Source organism: Salminus brasiliensis, chromosome 5 (genome assembly GCF_030463535.1).
Source record: "Salminus brasiliensis chromosome 5, fSalBra1.hap2, whole genome shotgun sequence".
NCBI lineage: Eukaryota > Metazoa > Chordata > Actinopteri > Characiformes > Bryconidae > Salminus > Salminus brasiliensis.
The window spans coordinates 20,947,062-20,974,984 of NC_132882.1; the positions used below are offsets into that span (position 1 = coordinate 20,947,062).

The 27,923-nt window shown below is 40.8% G+C and overlaps 2 protein-coding genes across 2 annotated transcripts in view; one reads left to right on the top strand and one right to left on the bottom strand.

Moving 5' to 3' along the window:
• The window catches only part of fhl3a (four and a half LIM domains 3a), a 36,841-nt gene extending 21,481 nt beyond the window's left edge, over positions 1-15,360 (bottom strand). The window contains exon 1 of the mRNA XM_072678829.1: positions 15,193-15,360. The gene's annotated coding sequence lies outside the window, so the exon portion shown is untranslated. The remainder of the gene's footprint in view (positions 1-15,192) is intronic.
• Positions 15,361-22,683: 7,323 nt separating this feature from the next.
• utp11 (UTP11 small subunit processome component) lies at positions 22,684-27,315 on the top strand. The gene is made up of 8 exons (XM_072678831.1): positions 22,684-22,833; positions 23,263-23,324; positions 23,613-23,715; positions 24,187-24,300; positions 24,437-24,530; positions 24,828-24,958; positions 26,647-26,757; positions 26,880-27,315. The coding sequence occupies exons 1-8, from the start codon at positions 22,774-22,776 to the stop codon at positions 26,961-26,963; spliced, it is 759 nt and encodes a 252-aa protein (XP_072534932.1). The 5' UTR covers positions 22,684-22,773; the 3' UTR covers positions 26,964-27,315.
• Positions 27,316-27,923: the final 608 nt, after the last annotated feature.

Here is a 27,923-nt window from a genome sequence, read left to right on the forward strand (position 1 = left end):
TCAACAGTTAAACGTCCTACTTACAGTATTGTAACAACGTTGTAATAACACTGTGTGAGAACTGTGAGTGAAAGGTAGGTTCAACGGGTTCAGTTTAAAAACAATGTGGGACATGTATGCGGATCTGTAGCAGAATAAGAGATTTAGAGCTTCAGACTTCCTTTAACCTTAGCTAGTTGTATGTCTTTCATCAAATCTTTTTACAGTCCAAAATATTTGGTGGATATTTTCCTTAGTTCAGCTTTTTGAAGTGGGACCAAAAACAGACTGGCTTCCTGCTGGACAGTGACCTGAGGTTATACACCTCAGACATAGACGCTGTTAAATCACACAAGTATTTATCCTAATTGCACATTTATCCTGTGAATGGCATGACAAAACTAGGGCTAGGTCTACTCAAACAGAAAAAAGAATATAGAGAATACTCTAGATATGTCTATCTGGTATATTAAATATACTTTAGCTACTTACAATTGTGTATTTTGTTTTCACAGGGGCTGAATGAAGATATGGACAGTGATAATGAAGATATGGACAGTGACATCTCTGCTAGCTGGCTGCAGTATATTGTGTAGCTCCGCCCATCACTTTGTGTTTTAATTACAGAACAGCTCATTTTCCATCTCATTTTCATCAGCCTTTCCATCTCCAATGACTAATTCCAACACTTTGCTCTGTGCTAGTACTGACACATTTTCCTCAGAAATCAGTTTTAAATTCTGCTTTGCTTCTGCACTGTAAGCTCAGTGAAGGTGGTCTGAGACATGGTGCCAATAGGTTCATGTTATCTGCTCCAGAGAGTCCTATACTACTGGCAATTCTTCTGTACAGAGACAAGCCACGTCAGCAATGGGTTCAAGGAGCTTCAAGGAGCTGAATGCATTCATTAGAAGGGATCTCCAAAAGAATTTGGACGTATTATGTCATATATTTCCATAGTTCCATCAGTAACTTTCAGTACTCTAGCACAAATAGACACACATTAAGGGAAAAAACTGATAACGGACACATACATGTGTTACTGGGCTGAAGGACATCCAAATAAACACAACAGCAGCAGCAGCAGAATATCTGAGGGACAATGGAGGAGTTGTTAAGCTAGAGCAGACACAAGCAGCAGCTGCTTCACCCCCCGCCATGATCCCGTTTGTTTATCTCTCAATAGCTTTCCATTGAGTCATCCTTAAAAGAGCATTCTGATTTAACCTCAGTTAGCTTGATTTCATTCATTCAGGAACACACACAAACATGTCTCAGCATTAGCAATAGCAATGCACCTCCCTCAACTTGACAACCATCTGATGATCATTGTCACACTGAGGAAGGTTCTGGCCAAAACAGCCCATAACTGTTAAAATAATACATTCTTCTTCATTCAAATCAAATCAATACTACCCATCTGTCTTCATGACTAAAGAGGTCATGCTTTTTGTCCTGTGGTTATCACAGAGTCAGACCTCAGAAACCGATACAATCCCACATTATTACAGGCTGCAGCTTGAGAAGTTCTATACGAATAGCTAAACACACAGGGTCTGGACACAGTATATGTGGTATCTGGTATCTGTTTGGGGGTGATCTATATAATAATTTCCATCATTAAAAAAATATATTTGATCCAGGGCAAAGCGTTGCATCCATCAAATGCTCTTTGGTTGGCCTTGCATCCATCAAATGCTCTTCCATTTATTTCACTTAACCAACATGGCTACATTCCTGTACACAGGAATGACAGCTAACCACTATTTCAAACACATTAGTGTTCTACATGAACAAATCAATCAGAGCTTTTTGAAACTACTGAGCAATGGCATTGGATTCTGAGCACACACACCCACACATATACACACACATACCCACCCACACACACCCACATAAGCCACATAAACAAACTTTTCTTTTGAAGGATCACTATAGAAAAGCATGACTGGGGTTCTCTGCCATTGGTTGCTGGTTTGGGCTTGAACATGTTTTATGACTCTCAATGGACCCATCAAAACTAGACCACCTCCCATTTATTCCTTTTTTTTCATGACACATTTTTCTGTGACATTCAAGGAGAGTGTGTGTGTGGGGGGGGGTAAACGTCATGTGCAGAAAAATGAGGAAAGTAAAGACCCTCGCTTCCTGGTTTTATCAGGAGGCGAGATATATCCTGATGAATTGCCACAAACGAAAGAAGTGTACATATGATTTCAGATGGATGTGAGCGTGGGTGACCCGCAGGGGTCTTTTTTCCATCTCTGTACGCTGGGGAGTACACCCAGACACAGAAGGCAGGCCGTGTGGCTGGAATGAGCTCACTTCAAAGGTGTCTATAAATCAAGCTCCCATGCCCCCATCCCCCCTTAAACTCTGTCTGTCGTCCTGCAGTCTAAGACACAGGGCCACGTGTGTGCCAGTGAGGGGGAGAGACATTACCTCATACACACACACACACACACAACTCTGGCTCCTGCTCCCACTGCCTATGGCTGAACTGGCTTTTCCTCCATGCACTGCACTGTGTTCTCCATTGTCTTCTCAGTTCAGCGCTTATGACTTTCTCCTTAAGCAAGAGATTGATGACTCCCCAATGGCAACATCCATTTCTGTGTGTTTACTTTTAGTGAGACCTTCATTTGGTTGAAGAGCAAAATGCTGGTCTACGTTGCATCAGCCTCACCGTTCCAGACTGCAGGGATGCTTGCTAGCTTGTCAAGCTGTCTGAGGTAAGGTCATGAAGGAGAGTCAAATATCAGTGTGTGAAACATCTCCACCATTATAATAATTACAGTTATAATGCGTAATAGGCGGGACAGCTCCTTAGTTAGAGGTTGGAGGTTGGCATAACTCCTGGCTTTCTGAGGTGAAGCGCAAGTTAAGAAACCCGCTTTTGACTTTGCAGTGGAAAAGAAGCTACAATCCATCATGTTGTTATCTCTCTGTGTCACATGGTACACTCTTTATCATGCAGCAATGCAAAACACCATTTGTCTTGGTGCCTAATTCATCGGCGGTGATAAAATGCTAAAGTCTTTTTTCCCTCAGTGTGACTCGTAAACAGAGTGAGGATAGGGGTAGTTTGGTAAACACAGATAACAAGGGTAAATTATGCAGATGCCCAATCAGATGTTCTTATCTTACTGCTAGTCAAACTCAACTCTCCCTCTATAAAGTCACTGCAATGGTACAAAACTGCTTTAAAATGGTCACAAATGCCCTTTTCTTGAAATGTATTCAAAATAAAAATGTTTTGTTAACACATTTTTATGGCTTGTGTGCATCCCTCAGTTTGACTTACCACCCCGTCACACTATCTTGTTTTGTCCATAAATAATGTTGCTTTAAATGACATCACAACAAAGAAGTGACATCATTTATGCCTTTGGAGCGTCTAGAAACAAAAAGGCAAGTCTTTACATTCTTTTAAATTGTTCATTTATTGCTCTTTCATTTTATACAGTGTCTGTTAAGCCATATCTAACCAGATCGCCACACAAAATAGAGAATTTATTTTGAGAATTTGAGACTAATAATGTAAAGAAACCTCAAATCAGTCTGCATGTGTGCTAGGTCACATGAATAACTGTGCCATTTTTAGAATCAAATGTATCCCCCAATTACATACCACCTCGTCACGCTTTATTGTGAAGATCACTCCAATGACTGATTTTAGGCCTGAGGTCGGAATATGTGATTTTTTTTAGATAAACAAATCTTTCTGTAGCTTAAAAAAAACACTTTGCTCCTAATGAACATTTTTACAGCTGCTGTTTTGTAGGATGACTGTCACTGTGACCAAGCTTAATCTAGACAAACCTAGCTGATTTACTTGACATACTGAATTCCGTAGTGCAGTGGTGCATTTTTCAGACAAAGCAGAGCAAGAGTGAGGCAGCTCACCACAGATAAATGAATATGCAGACAGCCAAACACACCATAAGCCAGATGTAAAGACAGTGATCTGAGGCAGAGAGCGGCGCCAGCTTCTTCTAAAGGCTTTTAGAAACTTTCAGCATCCATCATCTAAAAATCTATATTTTGTAACACATGGTTCATGTTGAGCATAGGTTTTGAACCTGCTTCAGTTTCACCTAACCCAGGCTCTCAGCTGGGCCAGGCACAGTAGCCTAAAGTCAATGCACAACCTGGGATGTAAGATACATCATCCCCCTCTAGGCATTAGCCTAATAGGAGAATCTCCATCCGCCACTCTGAAATATTAAAACAACACATTGACATTTTGTTTTAGACCAATTTAATTATCTGCAATTGTCTTCTGCAATCAGTCAAATCATTAATGAACAATTATTGTCTATTCAGTGCATGATAGAAGGAAATCTTGATAAAAGGTGGCCTTAGTGGTTCATCACCCTTGTGTTTGTACTGCTGTAAAGGTGATTAAAGGTAATTCTTAAGTTTTTTGAAGGCACAGCTACATTAGGCAACAGAATGTGATGAAGACTGATGAGCTGAGAAGGACAAAGTGCAGTGTCTTCCTTTTAAAAACCTCCTCAATGTTCATGGCTCTGCTACTCTCCACCACTGAGTCAGTGATAAACATATCATCATGAACTTAAGTGTGGAGCCTCCTCTGCTCTCAGGTCTCAACACATTCTTATTTGTCATTGGCAATGTTTATGGGAATGAAAAAAATGTCAGTGCTGTGTCAAGTGGTACAAAAGCCTCTTCCACCACATTGTGGACATTGGAACCACAAAAATCCTTATATTCCACAAAGATAAAAAAATGTGTATTCTAACAAAAGATGTCCATGACCCACCCATTCTTTCTGGAACTGCTCTATACAGAACTGATGGAAACTTTGTCCTGGTGAGGAGAGGTACAATGAGCTACTTGGCTACTACGAGCACAGCCAACAAAACAGAGTAAAGAAAGTACCTGACTAATGGAGACGAAAAAGAAAAATAACACTGGTGTACGGCTTGTTGGAAGCCACTAGTTATGAGAAATGTCTTGTATTTTAGCATTAAAAAAATAAAAATAAACAACCAAGTACTGTCCATAAAAATGGGCATAAGTTAACAGTGCCCTAGAATTTCAAACTGTATTTTCCATGGCATGAATAATGAGAGTTCCACTGTAAACCTTACACATTGTTGTGTCCTTATTCAAAAGAAAATCCTAACCAAAACCCAAGGAATAGAAAACAGGCCAATTCCAAAACCCAGAAGTCAATTCCAAAGCCCTAGTCAAAGCAGCTGAAATGGTGAAAAGCACCTGCGACTGGTAAAACAAAGAGCGGCACATCACCACCAAACTCAGCCTCAAACTCATATTACCAACACTGGTAATATGAGTTGCTACGTGTACCAGGCCTTGTGACCATGGCTTTTCCTGTCTATAGTCACGGGGAGCAAACGCTAGACTAAAAGCTAACTAACTAGATATTACCAGCTCTTCTCTCAAACAGCTGCTCCCTCAAAAACAAATTGAACTGCCTCAGCTGATCCAAACTGGAGCTAGTATGGGGAAAGCTAAAGGCTAACAGCACATCACGCTGAGAGGACACAACGAAAAGACAGCAACAATATCCAGTAGGACTCAGGAATAGTTACAATATTCGTGTTACAGTGTTAAAACCGTGCTATAATCTGCAGCTTCTGTGAGCTTTCACCAGTGCTGTAAACCAACCACTTAAAGCAGAGCTTATTGACACTCCATAAAAGTAAGATCAGCATGTTTGCCTCTGAGCATTTTTCACCCAAACCCAAGTCATAAGCTAGAATGCATCCTTTCGCAGCAAATGACTATAAACGATAAGAGTATGCAAATATTTTTCTTAAATGGATGAAATTCCCCTTCAACATTGTTGCAGACTGGCCAGTGCAGAAGGACACTGCAGAGTTTAGTGGTCTACCTCCATAAACACACCTCATTCAACTCATCAACTAAACACCAAGGCCTTTATGAGCTGAATTAATGAGAAAAGGAAAAACATTTATCTCTGCAGGACCTCAGTTTGACACCTCTTTTACTGAGCGCAACCCACTGTGGTAAATTCTGCTGTAGCTCACTTGACCACCTGTTGATGAACATGCCTTAAAAACAACAGTGACTGGTTACTTAAGGCAGTCTTGCCAAAAATCAGCCTGACAGCACTTCTCTCCCCTTCAGCCATGCCCTTGCAGCCTCTCCTGTCCTGGCACGGAGATCTGTGAAGCCCTCCACTAAGCACTCATGCAGGCCTTCTGCTCTAAATCAGCTCCATCCACAAGCCACCGTCCTTTTATAGACAGGCCAAAGACACTTTCTCCCATTTATGGGCTCCTGTGTGAAGCCCAGCAAGGGCCTAAGAAACAGAGAGACTCCTGTCAAGGTGTTCCGACAAAGGAGGCGACAATTACCTCCGCTCTATCTCTCCCCTTTAGAGAACACTGCCACCCTCTAAAGCCTCTTGCGACTCTGTGCCAGCTCGTGCCCAGAGGGTGCCAATAAACATTGGGCAGTGTGTATGTTGGAGAAGATGGGTAAGCTTATGCACTGCTGTTTATGGTCTAGCTGCTGGTTCATAGCCGACACCTCATCCCTCATAGCGCAGCTGGCTTGTCTCAGCCCACTGCCTTTGAAGACCACTCTTCGTCTCCTGGGTCAGGCAGCAGAGCACGATTGTTGGATTGCACAATAAGGAGTAACACTGCTGAAGCTTGACCAGTGCTGCACAATGTATTGACAGCACAACGTGTATTCAATACTACAACACTGTAAACGCACTTTACCTTTAATGTAAGTTCATGTAATGAGATACACTATATGGCCAAATGTTTGTGAACACTCCTTCAAGCGAATGCTTTCAGCTACTTGAGTATGAGTTGCACCCATTGCTGATAAAGATGTGCAAATGTGCATACACCGCTTGTCTAGTCCCTCTAATGAACTCCTGCCAATAGAAAACGACTCTCTGGAGCAGATAAATATTAACTTATTGGCTAGAAGGGTATAAAGCCCCCAGCATTGAGCTGTGGAGCAGTGGAATGATGGTGCTTCATCCAATACTATTGGGTGAGATGAGGAATTGGGGATGAGGTGAAGTGGTGACCAAGCTAAATCCTAACCTCACCAACACTCTTGTCACTGAATGCAATTAAATTTTCACAGAAATGCTCCAAGATCTAGTAGTAAGCCTTCCCTGGACAACCAAAGCAGGACATACTCTTTTTAATGTCCTTGATTTCAGAAGAAACAATGAATGAGCAAATGTCCCAATACTTTTATCCATATAATGTATCTTAAGCATTTCCTTTGGTCTACTTCTGAGACAGAATGAGTGTAGTACACAAATACAGGATCAAAAATATACATTCAGCTATGTATAATTCTTGGCAGAATTAGTGGAGTTCAATAAAAGGTGTTGCTTCCCTGGCACAGACCCGACATTTAAACACAGTTCTCATATTTTTAAGAGTTAAGGTCAATACTTTGAGATGACCATTTCAAAAGCTTAATGTCGGCCAGCTTTATCCATTTCACAACCACCTTCGATGTGTGCTTAGGGTCACTGTCCTATTGGAACACCCAATTGTGTTTAATTTTCAACCATCTAGCTAATGGTTTGAGGTTTCACTGAGGAATTCTGAGGAAGTGCTCCTTCTTCATTATTTCATCCACTTTGTACAATGTACCAGTTCCACTGGCAGGGCATGATGCTACTACCACCATGCTTAACAGTTGGCACATTGTTTTTGCGGTCAAATTCATAACCCCTATTCCTGTTCTGGACATCTATTTGCCTCATCTATAAAACATTTTTTCCAACGCCTCCATGTAGTCAGCTGCAGGCATTATGTGAGCGTAAAGGTGTCCATATTAGAGTGGGGCTTCTTTTTTGGATGGCAGCTCTCAGTCCAAGTAAAACTCTCTTTACTGTAGGCAGTGACACTGATGTTCCAGCAGCTTTCCATTCATGGTTGGCTTGTGTCTTGGTGGGCCTTGGGTGGTTCTTGACCAATGACTGTAATAAGCGTGGACGACGTGGTTCAATTCCTTTCACAGAAGCAAAGCGGGTTTTTCCACTGGATACCCAGTTTGTCCATGTATGAGTAATGTTTCAAACAGTACAAGTGGACACAGAGAAACTACCAGCTGTAGTCAATGATGATCACTAACAAGAAGTTAAGAGGCCATGGCCTTGGAAAGTTCAAGGACATTTTGGATCTTTCAGCCATACTGAATTAATAACCTAAGTGGGTGTATGCATATTGTTGTACCTGTAGGTATAACTGTGACCCTTTGTTGATATCAAAATATAGTTATATAAATGACAAATCAGTGGAAGTTCTAATTTTCTCTCCACTGTCTCAAAAGTAGTTTTTTACACCCTTGATATTGGTATTGAATTAAAACTTTTGTTACCATGATCAATCCCAAACCAGTTCAGTGTTCACGATGCAGCACCAGGGTTTAGCAGAGTTTATATAAGAGAAGGAAGAAGAACATGTGCACACAGCTGTGCAGCAAATAAACACTGATATAAATTCAGCAGGAACGAAGAGTCCAAAGCACTAAAGCATCCAAATGAACAACTTGTAATGCGTTCTTTTAAGACAGGCTCGGTGGGTCAGCTGGGGTGAACCGGTCCATTGTGCAAAACTGAGGATTATAACAGGCTGTGCGCTGTTAAAGTCTAGGTTTGTTTGGACCTCCAAAAATAACAAAGCTGAGCCATACGTCAACACATGCAGCCACACACACATACACACACATTCACACACTCTTTCTCTCTCTTATAAAATGGAAACATGTGCATCATTCCCCCGATTACGCCTCATCTCCCATGATGTCACAGTCATTTGCTCTCATGCCATACAGATGTGGAGGCTAATTAAGTGTTGGGAAGTAATCAGTCCTAATAACCTAGTCCTGGCACCCTCTCTAACTGTGCGCATGTGTGTGTGTTGAGGGGGAGGTGAGCAGGCTTCTCATGACACAAGGTAGTGATGGCTGCCCTGTGGAACAAACAGCAGGATCCATGGGAGTGAATTACACTCTCACAAGATGTTGAGACTGTGATTAATGCATGTTAATGCCTTATTACAAAATGACACTGGCACCCTCCACCGACCCCAGGTCCAAAATAAAACGTGCTTGCTCCAGGTTCCCACACAATGCTTGAGAATTAACACTTTACAGAATTGTGTGTCTCAGCAAACTGACCAGAAAGCTGTTGGAAACTGTTCAGTTCTTAATCCTGGAAATATTTAAATTGGTTGTTTGGTACAATTTGGTTTAGCATACCTTTTGGGGCCTATGAAACTGATGTTATTAATGAAAGTAAAGTAATTATGAAAGTGATAAGTGAAGTATGTGCTTAAATATAGGGTCCAAATGGTTAATGTTCTCATCACAGCCAAACACTACTATGCATGATCAGCCAAACAGAAAGGAGAAGCAAATATAGGACACAAAAAATTTATAACTTTTGAAAGAAAAAAAAGTATTTTATTAAATAAAAATAATGTGACCTCAATATATCCTTACTGTCATGCAAAAACCTTGTATCTTCACTTTTGCTGATTTTCGCATTTTAACATAATCTAAATCTGGCAGTACATTGTGCCAAAAGTGCATAATGCGTGGACCAATAGAAATGCTCCAAAATGACTAAATGATAACATACAAAATGCCTAAATGCTGCACATTGTTATTCGTAGTCCCCCTTCACTGTAACGTATTATCAATAGTGCATTGGTAATCCTGAGGCAATTTGTATTGGATCAGTCCCCATGGTTTTCTTACTCCTTTAAACCTCAATTATTATTTGCTTTGGACCAGACTTTTATAGCACACTCAACGGTCACCCACATCTATTTCACCCTGAGACTCTAGGAAAATTTTACAGTCTGCTTGACAGGAGTAACTCTGAGAGTGCCAACCAAGCAAATCTTTTGTGAGTGTTACAAGTTGGGGCCGGCAGGGCATTAGTATCCCAGCACTGTATGCGACGTCACGATCGCGGCTCTAGTCTGCCTCTGTCACAGTAAAATAACACGGCATTTTCCCCTGGCTTAGGAGAACTCCGTTAGTCATGTGAGGTGGGAGAGCAGCAGACAGAACGTGTCTCACTCTGTGTGACTGCATGTCTTATTCTCTAATCAAGTTCTCAGCATTAGGAGTCGTTGGGTGAGTCAGGGCCTGGACGTGGGCTCTGGCTAAGTGTCGGAGATATGAGTGGATAGAACAGGTGTAACGTATGCTCTGTATCACCATCTCATCATTACTTGTAATACAGCCATGCGGTCACTGGTCAGACTATAATATACCTTTAGAAGTCAACTGCCGTGTTGCATTCGGGGGGGTTACATTCGGGTCTAGAGCCTGTTTTTTAAATATAGTCTATATATCTTTCACTACCTGCCAATGTATCACTGAGTGCAATTTACATTTATCCCATGCATGTATTTACTGGAGTGTAACTGATATAATATGTAAAAAATGTTCAAATGAATGTCTGAAAGAGGTATATGCTCCCCAGAGGGTCTTTCATTTACCATCTTACACAGAAACCACTGTCAGTGATAAAACTGGCATTTGCCTGTATGCCATCAGATGATAGTTGGTGGCAAAGGGGTGTGACTCATGCACAGCAGGCCTTTAAAAAGTTGTATTTGAGAAGTGGAGTTCTAAAATAACCGAATTTTGGGAGGATGAACATGCCTGCAGCCCCTCCTCGTCCCAATCCAACGTCCTATAAATTTCATCTCTACCTTGTCCATGTGTTCACAACAGCAATTTCGCAGCCCAACACCACTAAGCCATATCTCTCAGTCTTTGCTCCACTTGTCAGAGGGAGGTTTGGCCTTCCACCACAAAACAGAAGCCATCTGAAGTTCTCCCCCTTCTCCTTTCACATGCTGATGGCATGGTTCCTAACTTTTAGTCAGTTGTATCTCCATTTTAGCTGATTTTCCCTTTTTTTTTTTTTTCACTGAATCTGACCTTCACATTGCGCCAAAAATGCATGATGAATGGACCAATAGAAGTGCTCCAAAATGAGCCACTTTCTCTTGGGGCTTTCTCTTATCATATGTTGATGGCATTGTCCAAACCTTTACTTACCTGATATCTATAGAACCAAGACATTTAAACATATTACACAAATCAGGGGACTGATTGGTCACTCCCTTCATTTTTGGTTTTGGTGTAGGTGGGATGGGCAGTACTAATGCCTTGCCACTGCCGATATCAGAAATACATTCCACAGTTCATGTCATATAATCACGTTGGCTTCATATTTATTTACAAATGTGTCTCATTTGTCATATTCTGTCCAAGCAGCAAGGTCAAGAGTAGACTCTATCAGACACATACAGCATCCAACCACATTCATTCACTCATGTCATCAGGTTTGGAGCAGTCTGAGGTAGGCCTGAAAGACTGAAAGACAAAAACAAGTGAACGCAACAGCAATGCGTTAGGCCAAAAACAAAATAACTAGCTGAAACCAGAAGGGAAGTGGCACGACTCACAACGAGCCAGCGTCCATGTGGACACCACGACTTGCTAGAGGAAGAGAGAAGAAAGAATAAACAAACAGGAGAGCAGTGACTGAGATTGAACAGCACACTGCCTCTCAGGGGGCCCTGCTGAAAAGGATCTGATTTCAGCCATTCATTCTCCCTCAGCCGGGGAGGAAGCCACCAGCCGCTCGGAGCTGCAGCGCAGCACCTGGAGCCCCACGCAGGAAACCTGAGGTCACTTCCCACCATTCACAACTGCACCAGGCCCCCAACCACCAGACACGCGCCCTCTCGTGCTATTTCTGCCGAGTGAAGGGGGATGCAGACGAGGAAATGAAGCGGTGGCTACAAAAGATAAAGCAACCTGTTTTTTATGAGGGTCTAGTCAACGAACTTAATAGCACACTCCACGCTCACACATCCTCTGCAGAATTCCACTAGTTGACAGCATTCAGTGTCTAATGCAAAAACACATAGAAAAGTAATGAACAGCACTTTTGATTTGATTCATTTTTTTGATGATTCCGGGTTTTCTTGTACTTTCATGCTTTAGTAACTGTGGTACAACATATTTTAAGACCACGGTTAATGGTTTAAACATGCACACACATTAGTTGTCATTTAAGCACTGTTTTTTTTTCACAACTGCCTCTGAAGTCTGAGCCAACTTGTTACTCGTGACAGTTTGGGGTTTGCATTGATTTACTGTGGAATTTAGAATAAAGGACAAGCATAGTGCAAGTTAACAGACTAACAACCAGCAACATGTTAAACCCTAGCCCTCTTCTTCAGAAATGGAAAGAGATGCTGACAACACTGTGAAACCCGACTCTTCACCACCTGCCAAGCCTCTTGAATTTAGAGAATTTGTGGGCAAAGCATGGAAAATGATATATATATATATATATATATATATATATATTTATATATAAATATATATATATATATATATATATATATATATATATATATATATATACATACATACATACATATATAAAAAGGAAAAAGCTTGTGTGTTTAACTCTGCCCTCCCTTTAGAGTCACACTACAGATGGCAGCAGTCCAGTGCCGGAGAGAGGCTAACCTTAGAAAAACATGCTGCTCTAAAAGAATCTGACCATGGTCAAGGCTCACCGGAGTCTCACAGCCTTGACGCTGCGCAGAAGAGGGGGAGCGAGAGAGAGAGAAAATGCAAACAAATGCATTTTCAACCTCCCTCAACTTCTGTCAGGACTCGAATACCAGACACTAAAATTACATGGGGGATGGCGGGATGGAGATTTTATAGACTTCTGGACTCATTACCCCAGTGCAGAGACAGTTAGATGAGAAAACAAAAGGTCCATCATTAAAATGATAGAGTGGTAAAAAGCTGGCACCACAGAAACTCTTTTTGTTTTCCTTTGCAAGACGTGCCTGTTCTGACCAGTCAGAAAAAGCAGCACTATCAGAGTTCAAAACCGAAGGCCACTTTATGGACTGATGAGTTACTTACTAGCCAGCCCATTTGTAATGAATCTAAAATTTATGTATGCAGTGATCCTACATCCAATACCCCGCAGAAACTCTCTTACTGCTTGCCCCAGCAAATGGCTAGTCACATGGCTGGCCACATGCCTACAGAATCAGAATAGGAAGTAACTCCATCCTCAGCTCACAGATCGTTGTTCTTCACTACTTGTGTACTTGTGTTCCACGCTTACTACGGTTACTTCATACTCAGCTGAAGATACAGTATTTCACTGAGACGTTTCTACAAGCAGGACTCTGATCCAAATGCCCTAGAAAACACACTGCACTTGTAAACAGCACTTTGGATGGGAATACACACTCTCCAGTTCATTGTGAAGGCAGTAGTTCTGTGTGAAGTACACTGATGGCTCAGGAATTTCATGCCACGTATATGAGAGGGCTAGAACTTGAGTCAGTCTCAAAGGGATGATTTACAGTAGCTTTCCAACAATCACTTTCTGAACTCCCTCTTTTCTGAGCAATGAATGGACTAGAATGAGGTTGGCAAAGGAAAGGAATGCGATCGCTCTTAAGGTTCCTTCGAGTTTTATTGAATACTTCAGTGCACTTAAAACACACCTCTTGGAGGAGGGCTCTGCCACAAACCAGTAAAACCGCCCTTTCGATGTGTTCACGAGAAGGGTTCAGCTAAAACTGTCTGGCCACGTGTGATGTACACAGGATGCCCCTGAATAGCAGCCACACATGGGAGTGTGGCTTGAACTTTAAACAAAGAGGGAAAACAAGCAGAAAGCCTCACACCTGCCTTTCCTTTGCTCGCTCGCTCCATTCGTCCCCAGCTCCAGTTTTACAGGTTTACAGTCACTGGTGAGATCTTCAGGCCCATACAGTTTCCCCTCTGTGTTAGGTATCCCTCAGGGCTAAGGCTGTTACTCTTTTCCTCTGTGTACAGTCACTGAGAGCTTGGTTGAAGTGAAATCATTAGCACTGTCAAATAATTTATGTTATAAGCTCCTAGTGTGAGTTACACTGTAGGCTATTTGATTAACTAAGGTGCAGACTACTGATCTCCGTGACTCACAAGTGAGTCATGAAATGTTCCTGTTCGGTACCAGGTGTGCCCTGATAAATCTGTACGGATGACTTCCGTTTTGTGAGGCTTTGAATCATTCTGAGGTGGAGATAAGTTGCATCATGGAATGTGGTGTGTTTTAGTGGATGGCGATCAAGTTCGGACTTGGATTGTCCTCTGACACAACCCAACAAACACTCTGAAAATGCAATAGCAGGCATCTCCGTATGGTGAAACCTCATAGCATATAGCAGGATCACATGGTTCAAATTGTTCTTTGAGCATTGCCATAAAGCAACCACTTTTGGTCTCATCTGTTAGTAATACAGATGTAAAGGTTCTCAACCAATCGAAAGGTTCTTAGCACTTACATCTTCACATCTCGTTTACAAACATGCTTCTTTATAGACCAGGAATGGATCTTCCATGGCATCACTTCAAGAACTTCTCAAAGTACTGTTATGTTAAAGAGCTGAATAAGTCTGTGGCTTAAGAATGAGTATTAAAAGTCCTAAAGCTGCAATTACAGCAAGGCTAGAGGCTAAATTTGTTATATTGAAAAAAAAAAAAGCTGAAGATACACTAAATGGACAAAAGTATTCGGACACCTGCTCATTCATAGTTTCTTTTGAATTCAAAGGTACTTTAATTCAGGTACTTTTTGTTGGAGTAACTGTCTCTACCGCCCAGGGAAGCTTTCTACTAGATGTTGGAGCATTGCTGAGTTAGTGAGGTCAGGATGTAGGATGATCACCACTCCACCTTATCCTCAACGAACTCCCCAACTCCCCAACCCACCCCAAAAGTACTGGATGGAGCACCATCATTCTAGCTTTCCAACTCAATGGTGGGCGGGAGGGGGGTTTATGCCCCCCCCCCCTATAGACCCTTCTAGATCACAGATATTTGGACATATAGTGCATTAGTCCTGAATTTAAATTTCAGACATGTTTGGTAGATGCCAAAAGAAAAGCAGAAGACGTGTCTCAGTGAAATGAGCTACAACGTTATTACTTGGGTAAGTGGTCTGTCTACCACAGATAGTGTGTGAACGATGCACAGCCCCCCGCTGGTTAGCGAGGGATGAACTGAATAAATGGGCTGTCAGTACACTCCTCACACCGCGAGCAGAGGTGAAGCGATAGAGAGATCTGAGGAAAGAAAAAAAAAAGTCATCGCGCTTACCTCCTAATGTAGCCTGAGATTCTCTGTCGCGACCTCGCAGTTACCGCTGTGCTTTCGGGTATTCAAAAGAAGCCGTGTGTTTTTGTCCGTCAGTGCCTAGTCCTGGTCCTGCTTTCTCGGCCGCAGCCTACAGGAGTGAGCCGCTGTGTTTATGCCCAGACGGAGAGTGATCCGCGTCCTCCAGCTCCACGCGCTCAGCAAGGAAGTTAGTGAGTCACAAGTTCCCGCCCCAGATGAAGGAGGAAAAATGTCTTTCTCCCCCCCTCAGCAACAGTCCCACCATGAGAAGTGTGAGGAGCGGTGTCAGGATGTCGTCACGAACCTTTGTCTTATATACTACAACAGAGAAGTCTGTTATTGGCGCCCTTCACTGGCCGAAGGGCCACTCTTATCGTGGCCTACCTGCAACAGCTCGGGTTAGTGAGGGGTCTTTCTGTGACCGTGTTCTGTCCCTTTAGGAAGGACGGGTTGTTTTATCTGACGGGTATACATTTAACTTTTTCCTTTTTTTTTCTCTCTTTTTGTCCCAGCAAGATACATGGAATTTTAACAAAATATCTTGAAATAAAATATTTATAATATTTATACATGAAAAAATATCTGAATAGAATGATAAAAATTATGTCATTTAATAAATACATACAATATAAAAACCACCTGCCTAACATTCTGTAGGACCTGTCAAGACATTGGCCACCACAAGGCCTCTGAAGGTGTTGTGAGGTATCTGGCACTGAGATGATGGCAGCAGATTGTCAGGTAAGGCCTCAATGGATTGCACTTGTTTGTCAATCACAATCAGATTGAGATCACTCACTTTTTGCTCTGTTCCCCTAACCAACCTTCAAGACCTGCTGTTTTGGAGATGCTCTGGCCGGATCACCCTGCTGTCACAAATTGTCTCTTGTCAGTGTCGCTCAGATCCTTATGCTTGCCCATTTTTCTCTTACACATAAACTTCCAGAACGAACTGGTCACACATATATACTGGATTCCATATTGAGAGAGAGAGAGAGAGTTTTAAAGTGTTAGCTAGTATTAAACTCAATCTATTTATATACAAGGTAGTTTTTTTGCTAACACTAAAGATCACAAGGATGCCAAGTTCACTGTTCTTTCTGTACCTTTGTCGTTAAGGTGAACAAATAAAACGAAAATCATTCAACAAAGTTCAATCATTCAACAAAGTTGATGCATGCTGAAGTATTTGCATGGGGTGCCTGACATGAAAATGTGTATGTGTGTGTGTGTGTGTGTGTGAGAGAGAGAGAGAGAGAGAGAGACAGAGCACGTTTGGCTTAATTTTAATTTTCTCACTCTCTCCCTGCAGTCTCTAAATTATAAACTCTAATTTTACACACTGTGGTGTCAGCCTTATATGCCTGCTAAACAAATTATAGGACATATGCAGCCTTGTTCACCGTGAGATGATGAGGAAAGGACAAGGTCCTCTGCTGCATTCTCAGAACACACCAGTGCCTTTACACTGGCTTCCTGACAATGTACAAAATACATCAGCTTGTGTATACAGCATTCAATCAGGATTTTATTACCAACAGATTTTGAGAATTTATATACAAGGTAGTTTTTTTGCTAACACTAAAGATCACAAGGATGCCAAGTTCACTGTTCTTTCTGTACCTTTGTCGTTAAGGTGAACAAATAAAACGAAAATCATTCACTGCAATTATTCATATAACAATTTAATGTCAGCTAATCTTTTGGCATCATTATAGACTTAGACTAGTGATCATTTTCCACTAGCCCTTAGCATAGCATATCACTCTAAGCAAGAAGGGTTCTATATAGTGACCTTCTGAGAAAGGCTTCAGGTTTAAATGAAAAATGGCCTTTCCCTAAAAAAAACCCTTGAAGAACCTGCCTTTTTGAATAGTGTAGCAGAGAACGAGGAGAGAGGCTGGAATGTCCTGCCTTAGTTCTTTCAGTTCCTAGCAGAACAAAAAAGAGGGCCACTTTGTCCCTACTCTTTAGTAATGAACATTAAGTTCCCACTGCTTGTATTAATAAATAAATATAAAGCTTAATGTTTTATTTCACCCATGAGATCCTAACAAATGATGATGATTTCTCCTAATTCCTAATGGGGCACTTAAAGGCAGTAGTGACATGACTGAGAAGCTACTGCTGAACGATGTTCTCAAGAACTTGAATTGGAAACTTTAAGTATTATATTTTGTAACAAAGTTGATGCATGCTGAAGTATTTGCATGGGGTGCCTGACATGAAAATGTGTATGTGTGTGTGTGTGTGTGTGTGTGTGTGTGAGAGAGAGAGAGAGAGAGAGAGAGACAGAGCACATTTGGCTTAATTTTAATTTTCTCACTCTCTCCCTGCAGTCTCTAAATTATAAACTCTAATTTTACACACTGTGGTGTCAGCCTTATATGCCTGCTAAACAAATTATAGGACATATGCAGCCTTGTTCATCGTGAGATGATGAGGAAAGGACAAGGTCCTCTGCTGCATTCTCAGAACACACCAGTGCCTTTACACTGGCTTCCTGACAATGTACAAAATACATCAGCTTGTGTATACAGCATTCAATCAGGATTTTATTACCAACAGATTTTGAGAATGTTGACTCTAATAAACTGACAGCAGAAACAGTAACATTCATGTAAGGCACATTGTTAGCCACTCCTTATTTTTGCTATATCAAATGGAGTCGTAATGGACAGAAGTATTGGGACACCTGTTCATTCCTTGTTTAATCCTGAATCAGGGTATTTAAAAAGAGGTAATTTGCTTTCATTGTAGTGTCTGTCTATTGTTACTGTCCAGTGAAGGCTTTCTACTACATTTCTAAGAGCATCACTGTGAGGATTTGATTGCATTCAGCGACAAGAGTGTTCATGAGGTCAGGATATTGGATGATTACCACCCCACCTCATCCACAACTCCCCAGCTTATCCCAAAAGTATTGGATGGAGCGCCACAGCTCAATGCTGGGGGGCTTTATACCCCTCTTGCCCCCACTTGACTTTAGGCATGGTGCCAATAGGTTCACGTTTATCTTCTCCAGAGAGTCCTACTCTATTCTAGTACATTTCTATAGGTAGTGGACAAGCTGTGTGTGTGTGTGTGTTTGCACAATTGTGTCAGCAATGGGTGCAACTTACTGTAGCTGAATACATTTAGTAGAAGGGGTGTCCACAAACATTTGGACATATAGTGTATGTATCAACAATGGTATACTAACCAGAATCCAGGCTGTATTTCTGTGGGACAACCTACTATCCTATTGCACTACTTCAAGACCACAACCATTACCCTGATGTTAAAAAACACTACTGCAGAGTAAACAGTTTCCTATTCAATTTCCAATTGTAATGAAATGCCTTGAGAGTTCAAGTTGATGAATGTCGGCAGCACCACACCCACAGAAATGACCACCCTTTAACACATTTTGCTATGGGATACTGAACTTCCTGCTAGCACACCCCAGTGAGTTCCCACCACACACACTGTAATCACTGGAACCCCACAGGGCTGTGTACCCTGCTTTGTGCTATGTTACTCAGTATGACTCAGAACATGTCATAATTTTTGTCTATATATCTGCTGAAGGACTTATCGACAGGAATGATGAAACCCAGTCTACAGCCATGGAGTGAAACTTCTCACTCAATGGAACATGGAAGACCACCTGTCTCTTAGTGTAAACATAAAGAAGTAGGTACCTGTCAACATCAGAGTGTATAGGGGATATGGATACGGTCCTTTATTCATCAATGGGACTTAAGTAGAAACAATAAGTAGCTTTAAATTCTTTGAAGTGTACATCTCTGAAGTCTTCTCATGGACCTCCCACTTCAAAAACATCAAAAAAAGCAGGGAAAATTCCAGAAGATCCTCAATAACGTGAAGGTGAACATCTAGAGAATGCACTGATCAACCGCTGCACTGTCTGGTTTCACAAACTCACTACCATTGACTAACGTGGGTGTTATTGTGGGTGATGAGCTTAATTTCCCACACATACAGAATATTTACAATGATCTGCATCCAGAGTAAAACTCACAGAAAAATATAAGCAATATGAGCTCTTCCACACCACAGCAACCGAGTCTTTGTTCTCCTGCCATCTGGACGTGTCAGGGCCACACTGCCAGACTAAAGACTTACCCTTGACCTGTTGATGACCCCAACAGTGCGATGACTTCATTTCCATTCCCGTTTTAGACCTTCTTCTACAGGCCTCTCCTGCAGTGAGTAATGAGTGCACCCTCTTTTTTAGGGGGGAAGGGTTTTTTTTGTATCTAGTCCTTACCCTGCATTAGGCATCTAGTTATTGCCGGTAGTCCTAGATGCTAGTCAATATATTTAAATTCACATAGTTGAAATTAACCAGCTTGCATCAAAACTGTAACTTTATGTTACGTAAAATGAAGTTTGAGTGAGTTTAAAGCGTTTATGTTTCCACAAAGATATCCTGCAATGGACCGGTACCCTGTCCAGGGAGTATTCCTGCCTAGGCTACGGATCTACAGTGACCCTGACTACGAAGAATAAATGAATTAATGTTTCCACAAAAGCGTCAGTAAGTGACTATACTGAACTGAACTATATCAAATGACAGTTTATGAACTGGATTAAGTCTAATCATTTGAGAACTCCTCCATGACAATCTAATTGAACTGGTGTGGTGAAGAGGATTGACTTATAGGAACCACACATGAGCATAAATCACAGTCTAAGCCAGAATAGACCTTTTTAGATCTGGATGAGACTTTTTAGACTCGTACCAATAGGGGAACTCTTTTTAGTGCTATATTGAACCCATTTTAGAAGGTTCTTGAAAGAATGATATACATGTTGATTTACTCAGAATTTCATCTCTGGCTTAAAGCGGACATTTTAGCATAGATTTCATCAGAGCAGATGCTCTTAAAGCTGGGCTACAAATGAAGCGAAGCAAAGGATACTTTGCAAAGGAATTTTTAAATAGTTCTTTGACTTCTCATGGTTTTACATAGTCATTTACAAGAGTGTACTTTTGCTGGCTGGCTATTGTTCTTTATAATATCACATATTCATGATATGTATCACTTTCTAGAATAGTTATGAAATAAAACTGCATTGGCTAAGATCAGCTACTCTTGCTTTGATATAGTCTAATCTCCATCAATTGGTGTCCCTTCAGTGGCGTCTGAAATCAACTCATAATTGCCTACTTGAGAGATGAGGGATTGCAAGTAGCCCCCGAGGATGAGGACAAAGTGCCTTGGAAAGGGATTGTTTTGAGAGAATGTGGTGTAACCTACACTGCTTCAGAGAAAAGAACACATTTTTATCAGTTAATGGAAACACTGCCTGTTAAAAGGGATAATCCCCTGGAGTCATCTTGTCGGTTAGTGTATGTGACTAGATGGACATCAGAGACTCCTTCAGTTCTTTTCCTTTTTTCACTTAAACATCCTGGACACATGAGTGAAAATAAGCATACGCACCTGAAGAGTCAGAATGATAGCAGCTGATTCATAGGCCAATGGCATGGAGGGGGTGGGGGGAGTGAGGGGGTAGGAGATGGGGCCCATGATGATGATAATGGTCTTACCCTCTGGGTGGGGGGCAGATGGAACATTGCTGTGGCCACAGAAGACATTCCACTACCCTGAGATCAGCTACTGCACAGCAGCATTATGTCACTTGCGTTATTTTCACAGGCTTGTATTAAAGAAACCACACGCTAATATATCTGACCAGTCTCCAAAACCATCATAAACCAGTGACCCCGTGCCCTACAATTTTAGCACTGGCTCCTTGTTAAATACATTGTACAGCCCATCTTTAACAAGCCATTCTCGTCGCTGCTACGAGTAAGAAGGCATCAACCAAATGTAAAACATATTGGTTATGTATATCGCTGCAGTTTGGTTATACTTTAAAAGCCGACAAGATTGCTTGGTTTCATACATCTTGAATGGTATGGCTGATCGTCAGAATGGAAACCCCACAAACCCCAGGTCAATCAGTTAGACGTAATATGGAAAAAGCGACCCCATTCAGGGGTTTCTTCCACCGCAAAACATTCTGCATGCTGTGCAAATCTCACACATACAGTATAAAGCAATTTTCTTGGCAGTTATGAGCATTTGTCTGGAAAACAGAGCGGAAAACTGATAGATGGGATGTATATACTCCTTCTTTTGGGCCCATTTGTTTCTGTCTGGTCTGGTCTTTCTCTATCCATTGGCTGGCGCATTATCAGAGCCATTAAAATGGCAGTAGCTTGTGATAACATGGAGATTATTTCATAATCAAAGCTAATTATTGGTTAAACAGTGTAAGTCCAGAAGACCACATTTTTTAAAATCATTTTTATCATCTTACTGTGTCTGTAACTGTTCACTGCCAGGGCAAAGAGAGGAAGGCTGTTGTATACATTTCTGCTCATGTACTCTGCTCGCATGTTTTGACATCATATGGCCATTTCCCATGATTTTCCACTCCAATCTAGGAAGCAGAGGTGGAATAAATGAGCGTAAAGAAGCCAGCCATTCATACAGGTGTCTGGCGTCACTGGGGTTCATCTGTGAGGTTTCTCACACTGATAGATGCAAGCTGTCCATCTGGAGGAGGATCAGGTTTGGGGTCTGTGGCACGAGACACCCAAAAAAAGGCCATTTTAAAAACACAAAACTTATTATCTGTTAGTGTTAACCAATTTCTTTGGCAGATGTAGGCCTTTATTATTGTGACCAAGTCCATTCAAAGTGTCAACACTGCAGCCAAGGCATATAAACTGAGTGGCTCAACAACTCTGTGTTTGTTATAGAGCTGCTCCCTGAGGTCCAGCTTATGCAACACAGCCCGACAAAGTAGATTCCTGTGATGGATACCACTGATCAGATGGCCATATAAAGTGAATGTGCTGGTGTGCGTGCTCAGTGTCCTGCAGATGCTGGGAGAGAAGAGAAAGTGCAGCAGCACCAGGATTACATCCAAATATGTGTCACAGCGAGAAAACTATATTTTTAAATATAGCGTTTTAATTTCCATAGATGGTAGCTGTGCATCAACTAAGTGAATGTACTGTACACTCCTCTCTTTGCCTAACCATGCAGTATTTATGTATGGAGGACACTGCTGCCCCCTGCTGCTGAAATCATGCAATTAACCTGTGAGTCATAATTATTAATATATTGCAAAATAAACACTTTGTTTCCTTTTTTAATTTATATTTTACCTTTATTTTCCACAATTAACATTTTGTCATTTTAGAAGTAACCAAAATGTAGCATCTTCATAAATAACCTGAAATTAAATATACGTTAATTCGTAAAATAATAATGTTGTGGCTGAAAGAAAGATGGTATACAAATAAATGCGCCTTTAAAATACGAGCAATTTAGCCTTTCTTCACTTTTTAATAATATCAAAAACGACTGTTTTAACGAAACTGTCGAATCTGCTGGAGAGAACCAACAGCTACCCGTCGCAGAGCAGGACCCACGTGAGTGCTGAAGCATGCGAGTGTGAGGCAGTGTGTAGCAGCTGTACAGACACTCATCTGAACCCCTGAAAGTACTGTAAGACTGTCTTTTAACACATATAGCCATGTCTTCGTTTAGGAAGGCTCTGAAATCCAAACAGCGGGATCATAAAGAGCGATCTCAGGTAAGTAAATGCCCGTGTTTGCTCAGTTGCAGTTTGTTAGCTGGCTAGTAGCGAACTAGCCTGTTTCACTAAGAGCCGGTGTGGACAGCAGCTAGCCGAAGCAGTTGTAAACACGGTCATTTTGAGTTGTTTATAAACTGTATTTCGGCAGCTAGGTAATCCAGCAATGTTAGCCAGTACCTATAGCCAGTACTAAGCGTGCGTGTGTAACGAGCTGAAGGTGGCCACTGGAGAGACTGGCTTCCCGTGGCTGGCGAGAGTAACTGTAAAAAGCCTCGTCTTGTTTACTGGGTTTGGGTTGCTAACCTAGCTAGCTAACTGCTTCAGGTTAGACTGTGGGCCAGGATTAAGTTCAGCCATAACCTGAAACTGCTAAACAAACCTCCCAACTTTCACGAGTGCTCACGATTGTGCCCCTTTTCCTCACAGCCTGGATTCAGGAGGCATTTGGGACTCTTGGAGAAGAAGAAGGACTACAAACTTCGCGCAGAGTAAGAGCGTTTTTTTGTGTCATCTTGTGTTTTGGTTCATTTTTAACTAGATAATATATTGTTTACACCTTAGTAGAGCGTGTGTTACACTAGGCTTATTGCACCTCAGGCCACATTTCTCTCTGTGCAGATGTGTGTGACAGAATATCTGATCTGATCTGAACTTAAGCTTAAGGGTAGCTTCAGTTTGTGAGAGAAGTCACTTAATAATGTAGTTGTCTTTTATCCAATTTGTACACAACAACTGTCCAATATTTTTTGCTTGTTGTCTTCAATTTATTCATTTAGTGACTACCACCGTAAAGAGAATACCCTTAATGCCTTACGTAAGAAGGCGATGGACAAGAACCCAGATGAATTCCACTTTAAAATGATACACTCCCAGTTAAAGGTATGTTTTTTCCTATCCAGTCGTCAGTGATCACTGCCATTATACCAGTGATGTTTGCTACATCTCTATAACATATCTGTAGCACACTTTGCCTGTTGAAGTTCTGGCATATAGTGATCTTCAACAGTCTTCAAGAGTTTCTGGAAACAAGCGTAATTTTCTGTGAATGAGAAACTCATTTCTCATGTTTATTTTCTCTCTTCCTATGTCTGAAATGCGTCCCTTCCTGCTAAATGTGAATGTTGGTGTAAGAATGTAAATCTGGTTATTTTCCCCTGAGATTTATTACTAGTATTATTATAACAACAACAATAATTATTATAATACTATTTTGTGGAAAATGTCCAATGTCATTCCTGTTATTTAATGCATGACAATTTATCTTTCAAAATTTGGGAAATGTAATCTCTTTTCTTTTTTTTTTGACTCAATGTGCATTAATAATTTGTCGTTCTTTTTAATTATTGTTAGGATGGAGTGCATGTTATTAAACAGCAAGAGGAAGAGATGACAGAGGAACAGAAAAAAATCATGAGGACTCAGGACATCAGATACGTGGAAATGAAGAGGGTGGCAGAGGCTAAGGTAGAGGAGACTGTCATTAACATGTTTGTGTCAGTACAGTTGAAATCAATGAGTTATTGACCTGTGCTGTATATGCTTATGTTGAGGTTGAAAACATTGGACAAATCTCAAAAGCAATTGTTGTTCTTTTTTTTAGAAAATCGAAAGATTAAAGTCTGAACTGCATCTTCTGGATGCAGATGGAAAACAAAAAAATAAGCACACATTTTTTGTGGACACCAGAAAAGATGGTGAGCTGAAAACATGGGGTCATTTGTACATATCATGGTTGTCACGCAATGATTTGCTGTTTTGCATCTTGGACAGTAAATTGTTGTTTTTCATCATTTGTAATCATTCATTGTGCAGTTTTTTAGAAACACATCACCTCACTGCAGCTTCTATTCTGAATTAACACAGTCCACTTGATACATAATTTAATCCTTGAGTTATTAAGTTGTTAACTCCATTTTTAAACGTAAACCTAATTTTACCACCCTTATCATTTTGGAGAGTTGTTTTAAATATGCTATATGACTCTGCTCCAGTGGAGGATTTTGACCTGGCCACACACCTGAACACAGCGCCTGAATTGGTGGAAAGAGCATATAACAGACCTACACTGGACACACTGGCGAAAAAGAGCATAATGGGGGCAGTGGACCCAAAGTCTGTAAAGGTTAGAAACACTCACTGCATACACAACACACCAGCTTTTAGTGCTTTTTGAATGAGGCACAAAACGGGACATCCAGTCAGACCTGAGCTATTTTATCTTGTATCTGGGCAGCAACAGAAGGCTAAAGAAAAGTTCGAAATTGTAAGGTATAAATATATTTAAAATACTTAAAATCACTGTGAGTTGACCCCACAGAACATACTAAAATATAAAATACAAGACAACAGTGCGATATGGGCTAAATTTTCCAAATATTTATACTTATTACCTGTCACTTCTGGAGCATATCACCACCTTGCTCTGTTAGCATTTACAGGTAGCATTAGCATTTAGTACAGTGTCTATATAGAGCTAGACAGACATCTGTTCACACAAAAGTCTTGATGAACATACAGTGCAAAAAAGTGCAATCTTCATAATGCCCATAATGCAACCACATAGAACTTTGAGCCAATCCTGTCCAATCTAAATCTAACTTTGGGTCTTTAAATCGGAGTGAAGGTTGTCTAATTGGGAACATCATGACATAGCGCAGAGAGATTTAGGCAAAAAGGTGATCAGTCTGGAAAAAGTTGCAAAGCCATTTAAAAAGGATTTAGGGCTCCACTTGAACCACAACCAGAGCCTTAATGTCTAAATGTAAAAGGTTTAAAACAACAGTCAATGTTTCCAGGAGTGGACACCCTCCCAAAATTTCTCAAACTGAGATAAAATCAAAATTGCCACACGCCTCATATTTGTGTTCATGGCTCCATTAGAGACCATTAGGAAAATGCTGGGAAAGAATGGGAAGTGTGGCGGGATAGTGCAGTGGAAACTATTGCCAACTGATGAATGACTGACATTTTAAAGGATCCTCTTGTTATGGACAGATAAGACTAAAGTGGAGCTTTTTGGGCACTGTAGGCCACAGTATGTTGACAAAGTAGGAACCTCATACCAACTGTGAACCATGACGGTAGTAGTTTGTTGATTTGGGGATGCTTTGCTGCATCAGCACACTTAATTTAATTGAAGGAACTATGATTTCTTTCTCTGTATTTGAGAATTCTTCAAGGGAATGTCAGGTCATCTGTCTGTGAGCTGAAATGCAGTTGGTTCATGTGACAATAATCCACAACACACAAGCAAATCTACCTCTACAAATCTCCAATGGTTAAAAAAAAATCTTTGGAACTTTAAAACCCTATGGAGATGTTGTGGCAAGACCTGAAACATGCAGTTCATATATAAGGCCTACACATGCAACTAAGCAACAAAGCAATTTTACAAGGAGGAGTGGGCCAAAATTCTTCCACTGAATTGAGAAACACTAAAGCATTTGGTTGCAGTTTTAGGAGGTGGTTTAACTAGGTACTGAAAGGTCCTGAAAATTTCTTAATAAAAAACTTGGTCTGTCACACTGCGTTTTTAGATGCATGAAACACAGTTTGCTATTACATATTTCTAAATGTTTTTTTTTTAACCATACAATTTCATTTAAGAGTGCCCTGTCAGCATCTCTTATTTCTCATTCAGAGGGATTCTTGCCTCTTTTGAAATCTGCTTTGTGCCCACCTTTAATGACTTGTTGTATATAATTGCATTTTCTCCACCTCTGACTGATAGTGTTGGTTAATTCGTGTGTGTGTGTGTGTGTGTGTGTGTGTGTGTGTGGTGTTGTTTTGTGTATATTCATCACTCTATAGAGACTGGCCAAGCAGCGGAAGCTTCAATATGAGTTACTGTCTCAACGTATTGACAGAGAAAAGAAAATGTTTGTCATGACTCAGAAGATCCAAACCCGCAAAGACCTCCAAGTACGCACACATGTTTTTGGAATTGTGATTTGTGTAATACTTTCTGCTGTTCTGCACACATTCTGTGGTTTGATCTTTTCTCTTAAAGCTATAAGATTCTCTAATGTCTTCATCATTGACAGGACAAGAACAAGAAAGTTAAAGTGCGGAAGGAGACTATCAATCGTGCAGCTGTCTATAAGTTTGAGGCCAAGAGAAAAAGATGAAGATCTTCGTTCCTCTAGAATTGTATTACTTCCAGGAAAGATTTCTACTGGCTCAAAACAACACCCCACACCACTAAGCCCTCGACCAAAGGAGTGACACCAGCTCGGGCTCAAACATGATTTGATGATGTATTGATCATCTTACATATTCATATTGATGACCTGTTCCACACAGTTTTGCATCATGGAAATATTTTGGTTAAGTGGAATGACAGCTGACTGGAGATTTGAAGTAATCCTCGTTTTGGAGATGCTGCTGTTGATTTTGCTTACTCTCTAAATATTTCTTTTATATTTGAGTAGAGTTGTTGCCAATGTTATTTGTTCCAAAATAAATCCTTGTATGATAAAACTGTGTAGTTTGTAAGAATTGCCAGTAGGTGGCGGTAGCATATCTTGCTAGCACAAATAAGACAAATAAGAAGGGTCAGTTTTGTCCCCTCATTGTGTGACCCCCCATGCCCCCCCCCATGTTTTTTGAAATGCCTTTATGCTATTATATGTTTTTCAAACCTAAATCTACAAACTTTCTGATCTTCATAGGTTTGCCTTTAGTGCCATAAACAGTGCGGTCTGGTTTTGGAGTTTCTATGAGTGCGTGGCTTGTTAAAATACAACTCATTGACAATTTGAGTTAAATCTCTTATTTATAAAGCTTACTGTTCTCTTTCCAAGCATGACGGAATTCTGAATGAGGTGTTGGAGCTATAAGAACTGAACTGTTATTGTGTAACAACATATGATAGCTTTGTTAAGTGTGTACACTCACAGGCACTGTTGAATCAATCAAATCACATCACGTTAACATAGGTGTAAAGATGCACAGTCCATCACAGTAGTAAAAACATAAATATATCCAAAATGAAAAAAAAAGAATATATACACATTGCACGACACACTCAATATTTGAACATAATTCACTGCTTAAAATGCACAGGTTTAATACATATTCAAATATAT